Here is a 14,476-nt window from a genome sequence, read left to right on the forward strand (position 1 = left end):
TATATTTACAGTTTTTTACAGGAAGACAAACCCAGTTATCTTACATACAAAAATTTCACACTAAAGAATTTGGTGTTGCTAATCCTCAGTGGCATAACAGAAATACATGGTTAGCAAGGGCTTGTTTTCCATGACTGATAACCTGAACCTTGTACTCTTCAGAAATCACCACCAGTACAATGAGCAGCAGTTTGAGTTTCCAAAGCATTTCAACCCCCTCTAATACCTGAAAAATGCTCTCAACGTCATACAGAGTGTATAAATCCGACCATTAATGAAGCAAAGGTAAGAGACATGAAAAGTCCTTTTTGTTGGTACCACCATGTCACCATCTGCTAATACCCAAATACATGTTGTCTTGCAGATGGAGACCAAAGATACACAAATCCAATGAACAGGAAAGATGATTTTAAAGTTCTCCTGGCAGACAGGAGAACTTTAAAATTACAAACACTTACAAGACACTAGAGAGTGTATCCTGTTTTAAATAAGGACACAAGTCCTAATCACTTTTAGGCTAGTACTGTCCTTTAAAACAGCCCTTTCTTGCTTTCCACACAGAGCTCGTTGAGTATACTTGGCATATTTCAAATAGGAAGGGGACTGGCCTCTCTCACAGCACTGGATGTTTGTGGCATCTCCTCCTCATAACAGACACACCAAAGTCCAACATGGACAGTACAAAGGCTGCTCTTTGTTGAGGATATCTGTTTTCAGACTGACTCAGCTACTCAACACTGAGAGACATTCTTTACCCTAAAGAAATTGAATCCATGCTTAGCATGGGGACAGTTTGCTGTCATGACAGATATTAAAACCTGTAGCTCCAAAGCTTGATCACATCAACTGCACTGCACATTCCAGGGACATGCCCACCTACCTTGGGCTGTTTCTAAGCTGACCTATCATCTGCACTCACTTTGGACCATGCAAGTCCCATCCCCTCTGCCAGCTGGTGCATGGAACCAGATTTCCTGCCCTGCAGTTAGAGGCAGTGCTATCCAAGCATAGCCTTCGGCCCTAGGCCAGCAGCGTTCCCATCTCGTGGAAAGGGAGACAGTAACAGAGAGCCCCTGCGTGCGCTGACCCCGCTGGCAGCTGCTGGAGCTGGGAATGTTACAGTTGCACGAGAGGAAAGTAAACAGCCAGGCTGGGTTGTTCGCATGCATCTCTCTGGTGTGTCATTTTCTCAGCCTTAGCCTTTTTCTTCCACTTTGGTAATTCCAGAAAAATAAAGTTCTGCCTTTTTTTCCTGAGGAGCAAAGTACTAAAATACATCCCAAATCCTTCACTGCAGAGAATAATGCTGTAAGCTCAGAGTCATCAGGCTGACAAAATCCAGATGAAAATGGTGGGAAGAAAGATATGCAAAAAATTCTAGCACAAAAGCAAGTAATAACATTTATAACTTCTTCGTGAGGAATCTGTCTGGAACAGCTACTGTGGAACAGTAGCTACGTGGAAAACTCCTCTGGGTCAGCTACTGTAATGTAAATATACTCTGCAGCTTGTTCCAGAAGAAATTCCTCATACAGAAAAGTCCTCATAAAAATTACTTTTCCCAGCACAACCCATTGATAATTCCATTCATAACTAAAAGACAAGCTGCAGCTATAAGACAATCGGAAGCAGAACAGGCTTTTTTACTTCTAATGCATGGATGATCAGGTGCATGTAACTAAAACGGCACTTAAATCTACACCTGTCATCTGAGGCTCTCCATCTCAGTCCTGACCTGCCGAACCACAGCCTGCGGCTCCCCTCGGTAAAACGCTCCGGCTGTCTCGTCAAGCATCGCACCGGGCACGAGAAGCTCTGCACTGCCGCACCGCCTGCCGCCGCCACAGGCAGCGACGGGATGGGCAGGAGCAGCAGCTTCGCGACCAGAAGAGCGCCCGGCTATTCGGCAAGGATGAGAATAGGAGACCCAAACCCGGGTGCGGCTAGCAAGTTTGGGCTAGCACCCAAAATCCCAGTCTCGCGACGGGAAGTGCAGAAAAGTTAGGGAAAGACGGGTTGTGTTTCGAGTCTGAGCTGTCCACAGTTGGACAACCCCCGGCAAACCCCCAGCTGGGTGCCAAGCCCGAAGCCCGACGCGGCCGCGACCCGTCCAAACCCGAGGACGGGGGCTGGAGCTGCCCGTCCCCCAGCGGAGGGATGCGGAGCTTCGCGAGCTCGCTGACCCGGGTGCTCCCACTGGACCTGCCTCTGCCTCCAGCGGGAGCGGCGGCGCGGCCGGAGCTCTGCCAGCATCGGCGAGACAGAGCCGGGCGGGCGGCGGGAGCGCCGCTGCCCCGCGGAGCACAACCACAGCGCCGGCTCCGGGTGCTCGGCTCGGGTGCCGCGGTGCCGTCACTCCCTTCAGCGGAGACAGCCGTGGGAGCTGCCCGGAGACAGCGCTGCGGAGCGGCGGGGACAGCCGCGGGGACAGCCGCGGGATGGAGGCGCTCGGTACTCACGGCGGCGGGTGGGCGGGCGCGCAGCCCCGGGGCATGGCGGCAGCGCGGGCGATGCTGCGGAGCGGCCGCTGCGGCTCTGACCCGGAGCCGGATCGCGGCGCGGGGAAGGAAAGAGAAGGGAAGGGGAAGTGACAGGCGGTGCCGCCGCCCCGCTCCGCCCCGCCGCTCGCTGCGGGACGCGGCGCGGCCGTGCGGCCGCAGCTCCCTCCGCCGGCCGCGGGCGGGAGGCACCGGGAGGCCCCCGGCAGAGGGGGCAGCAAAGAGCAAAGAGATGGGAAAGGGAAGAAGAGAAAGGCCGGAGGTGGGGAAGAAATGGAAAAGGTGACAGGAAAAAAGTGAATTAGGAGAGAGGGGCAGGGGGGAAAGGGAAAGGGAAAGGGAAAGGGAAAAGGTGGAGAGGAGAGGAGAGGAGAGGAGAGGAGAGGAGAGGAGAGGAGAGGAGAGGAGAGGAGAGGAGAGGAGAGGAGAGGAGAGGAGAGGAGAGGAGAGGAGAGGAGAGGAGAGGAGAGGAGAGGAGAGGAGAGGAGAGGAGAGGAGAGGAGAGGAGAGGAGAGGAGAGGAGAGGAGAGGAGAGGAGAGGAGAGGAGAGGAGAGGAGAGGAACATCCACTCTATTGGAAGAGTAATTGCAGTAGGTTTGCACCACTGTGAAGAGAAACACTGCAGAAGGGCCCATAGATGAGGCACACTTCAGTTGAGGCAGTGAGATGTGTCCTCTGCTGTCTGTGCCCATATGTTTGGGGAACATTCTCCTGCAGAGATCAAGAAAATCCCCAGATACTTCACCACACCAGCAGGCTGGAGTGTGGACAAGGACTGGAGCAGTGCACTGGTACCCAGGGTGAAATCCATGCTGCCCCAACCCCATGCAGGGACACTTCACACACCTGGAGCCAGGGGTCTCAGGGACACTGGGTCACTCTGAATTCAGACAGACCCATTCTCCAGTGCTTGTGCTGGTTGGTGCTGAGTGGGAACTCTCGCTTCTGACATTATCCAGCTAGGAGAGGTAATGTCACTTTGGAGTGCAGCCAAAGCAGAGCAGGTTTTGGGAGTGCATGGATGGGGAACTAAGAGGTAATGATTTCTCCTACGCCTTCAGTCCAGGTAGTTTGATGGAGGTTGCAGGCACCTCCAATAGCACAAATAGCCTCTGTGTTCCCCATGATGGTAGTGACACTCTGCATACTCTGTGATCATTCTAGACAGCCAGGTTTAATCCAGCTATTGATTTATCTTGTGTATACTGTTCTTAGTTCACAAAACTCAGACCTTGCCAGAAGTGTTTTAGTTGTATTAACAATAAAATGCAGTTGCTGAATGAAGGTGTTGTGCTTCTTAAGCAGCAAATGGTGCTTAGCTATTCATCTGCTGTTATATGCACACTAGGGTCAAGAGCAAAAGCAAAGTTCCCATTTGTGTCCTCAATAACAAGCTAGGCCAGAATGATTTTTCCCTTTCATCATAATCTTTTCCTTGTCTCTTCTACACTAGACTCCACCTAGCCATCAGGACAGAACCCTTGGTTGCCCACTTTCCACCTCAACCCACCTGCATCCAGCTGGCGTTGCCGTAGCAGTGCTCACTCACCGGACCAGCTCTTGGGTCAGATACACAGCTCAGATGCTGAAGCCACAGTGCAAATGAAGCACGTCCAGGATTTCTGCACCGTTCCTCAGTCTAAACCATGAAAGAATTCTCTAAGGACACTTAAGCTCCAATTAAGCCCATGTGTTTTGTCTAGTCCTTTGTCTCAGCAGAGTTGGGTTGACAGATTTCTTATAATTTGGATCAAACTCTAGCACTGAAAAGCTGTTGGAAAGTTTTGGACACAATCTCATTGTTCACCTCTTTACAACACTTGATGGTTAGAACAACAGGTTGATTCCCCTACTTGCCATCTGTTTTAGAAGTAACACACATGAAACCACAAAAGATTTCAGGCTTCAGTCCTGGGCTGAAGCTAAGGAACAATTTTGTTATTTATACTCTGTCATGAGGTGGATTCTTCCAGCTTACACCTCCAGCCTGTAGAATGGCTTCAACTTAATGAAGCCAGCTCATAGCAGGAAGGTCACAGTGTCCTTCTACCCCTACATCCAAATGTTTCACTGGTCCTGTAAAGCAAGAGAAGTTGCTGTTTGCCTCACTGTGTCTTTCTTCCACTTCCTGAGTTACCGGGACAACAAAGGGTTCACTGTGGCATTTGGAGAAGGGCAGAATTTGAGAGAACCACAAGAGGTATGCTTTTCATGTCCATGATTTGGGTAAGCAGCAGGATGGCTGTCACAGAATTCAAATATATTAAGCCCAGACCTTTCCCGATGTTACCCTTTCCTCAGAATAGATTGCTGAGGCAGAACAGAACCCTATTCTGTGCTCATCTTCCTTTTACCTAATACCTGATCACTGCAATTTAAATGCTGATAGATCTTGGAAGCAGAAGGTTCTCTGTCTGTTCTGATGCTCCAGACAGACTTCCAGAGAAAATGTGATGCAGGAAATCCCCTCCTAAAGGGCATTGGCCCTTTCCAAGGCAAACTAGGGATCAGGCATGAGGGAGGATCACCTGCAGGAATGCTGCTTAGAATCTCCTTGGGAAGATGTTCCAAACAGAGCAGCTTTTAGAAGGAACAGATGGCAGAGGCTTTGCCTGAGAGGACTCAGAAAAGCTGGCAACACGAGAGAAGAGTCGGAAGGAAGCATAAGCACCCTGCCTGTGCCATGTCTTGCCCACCATCTCAGCTGTCCTACCTTGAGCCTTCTTCTGTATGAGGCTACAGAGAGGAGCTAAGAACAAGCAAAATTCATGTCTTTGGTTGATGTTCTAATATGACAATATTTTGGAAAAAAAATAAAGTGGTTTTTTTTTTCCATTTCACTGCAAAATTTAAACTCAAATTAGAGAGGTTTGAGTTTTTATCCAGCTTTTGCTGTCTCCTCTTACAGCAAATGGGAGAGCCACACATGAGCATGAGGAAGTTACTGAAGGCTCAGGATATTTCAAAGATGAAGTGGGTTATAAATCACAAGAAAAAAGAAATTAGAAACCTCAAATTTATTAAAGCCAAGGAAGAAAAGGCAGGTGGAGGATCAGAGGAACACCTAGAGATGGACACACCATGTTGCCTGTTTTGAGCAGCTGAAAATTGTGGAGTATGACTGCAAGATTGCAGAACGAGCTTTCAAAGATATGAGATGGCACTGCACAACAGGTGAGGACGGTTCCCCTGCCCTACCTTTTTGCTGTTTAAGATTTCTATTTTTAAAAATACTTTCCACCACAAGCATTTTATTATTAGTTTGCAAATAGAAGAATAAACTCTCAGAAAAATGGAGGAAATCACATGGTTAGTACCAGAAGACTGGCAACAACTGATTTCTAATGCAATAGGCCTTCAGGGATTGTAAATCTCTCTCTACATATATGCTCTTAAAACTGTGCTGCTGCAGCAGGCTCCGAGACATGCATCACTGAGCAACAAAAGACCAGCAAGACAGTTCTGGAATGAGCGCATTTTCATGCTGCTTAGCTAAAAAGCTCTGAAGAGAAGAAAGGCCCTTTTCTTGTTTAGACCTTCAAAGGAAAAAATGCAGCAACAGAGCTGTCGTGGACTGGACTTTTCTCACTGTGATGCATGAGTATTCCATATAATGCCCAAGGATGCTCTCCCTGCTTCTGGCAAACTTTGTCTTCAGAATATTTTTTCCACAATCTTGAGCATATTTCAAACAAGACAGTGATGACACGGGTTTTTTACTGTAGGAATTTAGGTGTGCCAAAAAAAAGTCTTTAAATAGTAAAAAAATTGATGGCAAAAATAATTAAACTCTGAAGTGATTCATTTGGACTCTGATCTTGCAAATACTAGCTATGGTTAAGAGTAAGAACCTACACAAATAGGATCAGGAACAGCCACAAAAAAAGGTATTTTTTTTACTTCATTAGGGTAATTTTTTGTGTAAGGAACAACCTAATACGTGTTTGGCAGAATCTTACACAACAATTGCAGGGGATGAAAAAATATGTGCAGTATTAACAATACTTCATCTTCCCATTAAAGCAAGGATAAAACCTGCAATTCTAGCTAATTTAAAAAAAAAAAAAAATTATGAAGAGGTCCAGGCTGAAGTATGTTTACGCAGACCTCCCATTATTGCTGCTGCATGCTTTGTCTTAAAAGATGAGCATCTGTTAAGCTCACAGTCAATGTACTGTTTCCAATTTCCCCAGATTGAATATTAAATCATCCATGCTCTGATTTATGTTATTAATACAAAAGATGAGGAGTGGATACCAACTTTTCCCCTTTGATATCTAGCTTCCTTTCAGAAGGCTGATCAAACTAGCACGTACAATAAAAATAATGATCTAAGTTGACTTACCTCCACTTTCAGAAGTGCGCAGCCTTTCAAGAACTCTTGAATATTACTGATGCAATCAGCTTCATTTTTAGGCTCCAGGCAATACTAAAGAAAGAAAAGCCACTGATCTCATTGCATTGCCTGTGCTGAGAAGGCCTGCATGAATATTGACATGTGCCTTTTATACTGAATTAGGGAAGCTTCTTCAGGGGGCGGATGGGGGTGGCAGGCAAGCTGTTGAAGCAGGAAGAAAGCCACTGGAGGAAGTGATGCACACATAGAAACGGTCGGCATCTTGTTTTGAATGCCAGCATATGACAGTGCCCTAAGTTACAGTGAGAAATTGGATAACCTTTAACAACATGCTGCCCTGAACCACCACGCCAGAAAAAGATAAGGAGTTAGCAAAACTGATCTCTGCATAATGAAAGGCTCCTTTTTTATAGGGTGGAGAACCTGTTGTGTTGTTGGGGTTTTTTTTAAAGCTTCTGTGTTGCCAGTTCCTATCTCTCATTTGACTCCTTCCCTTTTTTTTCTGCTTCAGATTCTTATCACACTTCTGGATGGTGAATACACGCCTTGTCAAACTGCAACAGGAGGCATTCACATGGCTTCAGTACCAGTGAATTTGCTGGTCTTGGGACAGACCAAATGGCACAGACGCAAAGGTTATTTGTTTATTCCTGTTCCAATCTGCTTCTCCAGTGCATTTCCTGACTAACAAAGCATTTTGCAGTAAGAGTTCTGAAAAACTGGATGTTTACAGTTGTCATTAATTATATTTATGTAAAATACTGATACACTACATATCCTTCTATACAAAATCAAGATATTCTGATCTCTGCTAGGCCAAATTATTTCCTGCCACTGACCGAACATGTGTAAGTGAGCCAACTGCAACACTGCAGGGTTTTTTTTCTAGATGTAGAAACAAAATCACACTAACAAAATCAAAGAACTAAAGTTACAATCATACTTGGCTGTTAATTAGAAACTTAAATGTAAAGCACCTCTCTCTGAAGCTGCTCCTCTCACTTACTTAGCAGAGTAAATAGGCCTTAGAATGCCCAGGGCAGAGCTTCACTGAGCAGGGCTGTCTCAGGGTAGGGAAATACATCAGAAAGCATTACCTTTTCTGCAGATCCCGGAAGAAGCCGATTAATGAGTTTGCAAAGTACAGTTCCATCTTTCAGAGAAATTTTCAGGAACTGCTCTGGATCATCTACTATTTTCTTAGGGGAATTTAAGACTCCTAGTGAAATAAGCCAAGTTACAATCTGTTCTTCTGGATTCATGGCGGAGAGTTCTGCCGCCAGCGCTGTTCTCCTGTGCAGCAGTGTACTGGAACCCACATCCGTGATTACATCTTCCTGCTGCAGCTCAAGTGTGAAACTACCTTTTTTTTTTTTTTTGCTTGGTACAGAAACCAAATCTTAGGAACTAAAATAAGTTACTCTAATGTTCAAAACTGTTGTTAAAATACAATAGTTTCTAGCACTCATCAGGAGACAGAGAAAGCAGATTGTTAACTACATCTTTGCAAAATTATTCAAAATGCAAATATTTTATATGAATAGTTATTACATCAAAAATAACTCAAATAGGGACTTCCTCCTTGTGACAGCCAGCACCCTATCACCTAGTATGCTTTGTCTTAACTGAAAGTTATTGCCCAAAGGGATAAATTTCTTGATACTGTAAATATGTATTTACGGTGTTAAAAAGGAATTCATAATGGTGATGTTTTGAGGAAATGTCGCACAAAATACAGATTTTCAACTTTGTAGCAAACCTAGTTATAAAATTTGCTATTGCCAGATTTTTGAAAATAAATTCTGATCATGTACTTTACACATAAATAATACTTCTCTTGCTGTGTACATGTCCACGTATAACCCAAAATGGTTAATTAGAAGACAATAATCTCTTGCAACAATTATCTGGATAACTTTAAAAAGGAATTTTAAGGAATTTTAAGTTGTCCAAAGCGAAGCATAAAATTCCCCACTATTTTGTCTTATCAAGATGTCCCTTTCCACCACCACTTCAGAATCCACTGAAGGTACTTTTCCACCCTGCCCAGAGCAATTTAACCACCACTGCTTATCACAGGACGTCAGAAAAGTCCAGTCATGTTTATAATTGTCCTTTTACCAGAACAGATGGAAAATGAAGCAATTCTGTTGATGATGAACTTGGCTTGAAGCAATCCAACAAGAACAAAGTATCCTAGAGACCAGAATTTCTTCGTTACAATGTTCTGAGCCAATTCCTACCCTGTTACTTAAAACAGCTGTTTTCAAGAACCCAGTATTACCAAACCACTTGTGATTTAAAGGATTGGGAAAAACAGAGCACCAGAGGGATAAATTGGACACAGTAAATGCATATGGTTTTGCCTCCACTTTGTGGAGGTCTTGTGACTGGTACTGGGACCTACCTATGGGCCAATGTGGACAGCCACAAATAAATCAGAACTGTCCTTTTTGGGTCAGACAGAACTCTTGATCTTTTGCAGGACTCTGGGATGAGTTCCAGGTCTCTGTAGTGTGAAAATACTCATAACACATGGCTGCAGGCACTGAGAATAAAGTGAGCTACAGCTCAATCACAGCTCACTACTCTTTGGTGAGGCACATTTACAAACATGTGCAAAATATTTCAAAATTGTGACTAACTGGCAATTCAGTTCTGGGTTTTTTTCTAGTTGTCATGAGCATTACTGCTTTGCAGAAGGAAATACATGCAGTATCCACTTTCATAATTCTTTTTTCAAATCTGTAGGTAGCCAAGACAACTACTAATGCTCATTTATCAATGGGGACATGCACTTGGATATAGAAGACACCTCAGTCACCTCACCAGAACACAGCATTTTCTGATGTAAAGAGAAATACTTCCAACACTGAGAGAACTGCACAGGTTTCATTGAAGTCAGTGTTACAAACCCAAACACCAAAGTACTTCACCCACTCCCTCCTCTAAAGGAAACCAAACCTTTAGTATAGATGGGCAGGTTTACTTTTGATTCTTTCACATGCAGCTGCTGCAGCCAGATATTAATGTCTGCAACTACAATTAAATGAAAATAACTTCCATATCTGAACACTTACCAACTGCTTGAAAGACCAGCACGTATGGATATTCAGAGAGTCCAAAAGTTTATGGAGTTTTTGATTAGCCACTTCAATACCAACCTCACATGCTTTAGAGTCCTTTCTGAACACATTCCAGCTTGTTTACCTACTCCCACACTAAAACTAATTCTGTGCCAGGCCCAGGATATGAAGGTAGAGCCACTAAGGAAGCAACAGTGTCTGGTCTGGTCTTTACAGAGGCTTCACCTCTGCCTCCTTGCTGACAGCAACAAATCAAGTGAATCATCAATCATCTCTTGCAGACTCAACTTTGTTACAAATGCCTATTTACAGCCTGATTTATACCTGTGATGACTAAATAGTGCATGTGTGATGTTACTTTAAAAGGGGGAGACTTTCCTATACCTAACTACCAAGTGATTCTGGGAGCATAGACATCAGAACAGTACAGCGACAGGAGCAAGGTAGTACAGCAGTTACATATTCAGAAACCATTTTTGAGTGGTTCTTCTCAAAGTCACACATGCTTAAGTAATTCACTCTTTTTTTTCCAGAGAAGGAAAAATACTCAACCACAAAAAATTAGCACTGGAGTACTTGTCTGCTGCAGAATCTACAGATACATTTTAACTGGTACCTTTCAAGGACGAAGTTTGACTCACCGCACAAGCTAAGTAGATCAGGGTACATTCTCATTAATTAGGATTTTAGGGAGGCAATGATCTCACAGTGCTGCCATTTTGGCATTGCACTTTAGGTAGGATGATCCAGTTCAGCTTGAACAGCAGCACTGAAGACTATAAGCTAAAGCTGAAAAAGGAGCTGAAAAACTGACTGGTACAGAATGTTACTCCTTCTTGCTGAAGAGACACTGAGATCACTGTAACAATAACCTTCCCAGATGGAACACTAATAATCTTTGCCACCATCTAAGTGTCTCTGAGTAAAACATGTTCTTTAATTAGACAAAAAAACCCCAAACCCGTAATACTTCTTAACAGTGAATTTATTTGCCTCGGGAAATACTACAATTCTACCCACCTGCTACCAAGATTTACTCCTAGAATCTGCAGCCCGTAACTTGAAGTGATATCCTTACCTAAAACGTGAAGTTCTAAATCTGTAGACAAGGTATGCCTGCTTTTTCTTCTTTAGCTACTCATTACGAACTAAGGGTTGTTTAAATGAGATCAGTTTATGACTACCACAAAAGTCACTATGAAGTGTATTACCCACAATTGTTTATGAGTTTTCTGCATGAAAATACCAATGCCTGAGGATTCCTCTCACATACACTGGCCCACCAACATGTATGCCAGAGAAAAACACATCAAAATCAAGACAAAGTTTTGAAGGAGGCATCTACTCCCAAGAGATATAGCACTGTCCAGGGTACACAGAGGAACACTAACCATTCTGGGCATTCATTACTAACTTTGTTTTAGTACACAAACACTCCCCTCCTCTCATCCAGAAGGTTGGGACAAAACCATTAATGTAATATAGTGCAACTTTTCATGGTTTCTTGCTGAAGTCCTCTGTATTCAAAAGGACTAAGGCTCACTTCTATGTAATTTGCTCTTTTTATCAGCTTAACTGGGAGGCACACATGTAAAGGGCAGTGAAAATATTTCACTGCTGCAGGATGTGTGTGGAATGAGCAACGAATCAGCTCACTCTGCACTGTTGGAAGGTGCCAGCTACGGCTGGGAGTGGTTGGCTTCCACCAGGAATTTTATGTATGTCCAAGAGATCGGTAGTGCTACTTTCAAAGGCAACCCCTGAATGCTTACACAATCTTCTAGAAAATGGTAACACTACACTCAAAAGCCAGGCTGTATCAGTTGTGATTTGTTATTCTTCGATTTTCCAATGCACATCGACTGCTGCACTGCCACCTTCTAGTCACTGTAACTGGAAAAAGGAAATGTAAGTTAGTATCCTCTCAGAAGCCAAGAGACAAAAAAGCTAAAATATCTTTGAATCAGTTTTATATATACAATTAATAAACTTGGATTGTATTTGATCTGTTCCAACAGTATGAAAGCACATCAATACATAACTACAATAATCAAAATGCCCTGAGGACTACTTGTATTAATGCAGACTACTTGAATAACACTTGAATACAGGGCAGATACTAAGTAGTGAAATTCCTCTGTGTATTCCCCATTAAAATTCTACCCACCACAAAAACTCACCAGCAGCTTCTGATAATCTCAGCATGCTACTTAGGAGTTCTGTAATACACTGGTATACATATTGGTACTATCTGTAAGTAATACTGTGATATAAATAAAATAAAACTTGTAATCAAGGGAAGGTAAACAGCTGGCAATTCCAACCACATCCTGATTTTCCACAAGGCTATTATTACCTTCCTTGCCACAAGTTAAGGTCTAGTTATTGCTCCCTTAACACTGGTACTATGCCTGTTAAGAATCTGGAAACATTTTGAAGCTGAATGCTGATAAGAGTGCGCTTTTGTCCCTAACCTCTGTATTTATTACAACACGGTCACAACAGATTTACTAAACTGAAAAAAAGCACCTTTTTTTTTTTTTTTAAAAGGGGAAGCTTTTTCACTTTTCAAGAACACTTCAGCTTCCCAGCTAACAGAGAATTGGGGTGTGCACACACATGAAGTTAAAAATGTTCTGACATAACCTATATGATGATTTGTCATTATCTTTTAGGTCTCCCAGAACGCTGTGTATTAAAGACAGCATTCTGTCTCTTTATTAGAGGATTCAAGACTTGGATCTGGGTCAAACTATACATTTAAAAACTGACTCCTGATGATTTTTTTCCAGGGGGGTGGGGGAGTGAAAGGGAAATGCTACGTTTAAACCTACTTCCCTAATCCACTATAGTGGCACAATAGTGACATCAATGATTTTTGAATGGAAAAGTTTACGTTTTCTTAACTTTAGAAACACCTATTGTGAAGTGTCCTTTCAGTAAGTCTCAAATTTAAATATTTTAACATTTTCTTAAAAGGAAAACAAAGACAAGTACAGCATTTGTTGGTTGAAATTTTATCAAGGGTCAGAAAATAAAGTAGGGCGGTAGTTTTTGTTTTGCTGAACTACATGCATCCCCTGAAAAGAAAACATTTGTGATGATTCTGTATTTTCTCTGAAACACAATTCAGTACCCTGAGACAAAGCATATTTTTCCTTTATTACTGAGGTAACTGCAGCAGTTTATCAGGAATATTTATAGAACATTACTGGCATATTCTGACAAGGGCATTGCACAGTTACTGAGTTGCTGTTACTGAGACTCCATAAGGAAAATGAATTTTAACCCAACTGAGGCTACAAACATCAGTCTACAACAGAAGCTATCCTTCCCACAAGACAGGATTTCCCTGATAACAGGGACCACCTGTCAGATAAACCAACTGTACAAAGAGCTTTTTCTGTTTTACCGCTTAAAAGCTTTTTCTTGAAAGTGGAATTTGAAACTAACAGCAAAATATGTTTGTACATTTATAGACTCAATAAAGAATTACATAAAAGAGTGGACATGCTTCTTTACATAAATGCTTCCCTCAGAAAAGGTAGTTGTTCTTATCCTTTACTCTGTACTAGATTTTATCAAATTCTGCACACACTATAAGTTACTTCCATTTTTTTACTAACAATTATTTAGTAGAGAAATTTTATTTTCCAGAAAGCTGGATTAGCACAACAGTCACTATTTTTTGTGACTTTTTCCTTAATTAGGAAAAAGTTTTCCTTATTGAGTTTTCAGAGAAACAGGAGAAAGCCCTACTTTCACACAAAATCTGAAGACAGCTGCTCTTGAATCTTCTTGAAAAATAATTATAATAGGATAAGCTTCAGAGCCATGAAACACAGCTGTTGTATAGTCTTAAACCACGCTGGAGGTACCTGAAGTCTGCAACTTAATCCCAGGACCTCTGCAGAGATCAGTTTCTAATCCAACATTATACTCAGCCTTATTGTTCATCCTCCACATCTAACAACACTGATTAAATGTCTATACTGACATTTATTATTACAACTCTTTATTTTTATGGTCTGCTATTATAAAATTCATACTCAGCACTTTCTGCCACATGACTTGAAGTGCAGTGGTAAACACGTTTTTCTTTAGCTGTACCAAACTGACCACGTTTTTGAAGATAAGTAGTGTCTTGCTGCCATCCCTAACCTGGGTTGGTTCACAAAGCCTTCTTAAGCCTCCTTCTCCTCTAAAATTTAAACAGAAGTCAACACTTAGCCAAGAAGAACATTCATTCAAACACCTACAAACACAAGGACCAGGAAACTTCCTTGCAGGTATTACAGTGCTGTAATATTTACCTTACGTATTGGTACAGGCACCACTCATGTCTGCCATCAACACAGATGAATCAGCATTATTTCAGTGGTATCATCTAGAAGTTATCCCCCTGCAATTAAGACACAACAAATTGAGAAAAATATATCTTACAGCACAAGTTAACCTACAGTAATCGCCCCCATTTCAAAACAATGGCATAAGTGTGGTTTGCAGATTTCTCTGTTCCAAGTTTTTACTACTT

General features: G+C 42.6%; 1 protein-coding gene across 6 annotated transcripts in view; it reads right to left on the reverse strand.

The window, feature by feature from the left end:
- The window catches only part of ARHGEF6 (Rac/Cdc42 guanine nucleotide exchange factor 6), a 44,580-nt gene extending 30,233 nt beyond the window's left edge, over window positions 1–14,347 (reverse strand). For 4 of the 6 annotated variants that reach the window (XR_010083576.1, XM_063423361.1, XM_063423360.1 and 1 more), the window contains exons 1-4: window positions 14,256–14,347; window positions 14,062–14,143; window positions 7,954–11,835; window positions 6,845–6,928 (exon numbers count right to left, since the gene is read on the reverse strand). Coding sequence is in view for 4 of the 6 variants with exons in the window: in XM_063423361.1 (XP_063279431.1) it covers window positions 6,845–6,928; window positions 7,954–8,118 (249 nt within the window). In the remaining 2 variants the exon portion in view is untranslated. Of the gene's footprint in view, window positions 1–2,459; window positions 2,710–6,844; window positions 6,929–7,953; window positions 11,836–14,061; window positions 14,144–14,255 lie in introns of those variants that run through there. The other 2 variants (XM_063423359.1, XM_063423362.1) reach the window with 2 other exon arrangements.
- Between the last annotated feature and the right edge of the window lie 129 nt (window positions 14,348–14,476).

This window comes from Prinia subflava, chromosome Z, assembly GCF_021018805.1.
Source record: "Prinia subflava isolate CZ2003 ecotype Zambia chromosome Z, Cam_Psub_1.2, whole genome shotgun sequence".
In the NCBI taxonomy this organism is placed as follows: domain Eukaryota; kingdom Metazoa; phylum Chordata; class Aves; order Passeriformes; family Cisticolidae; genus Prinia; species Prinia subflava.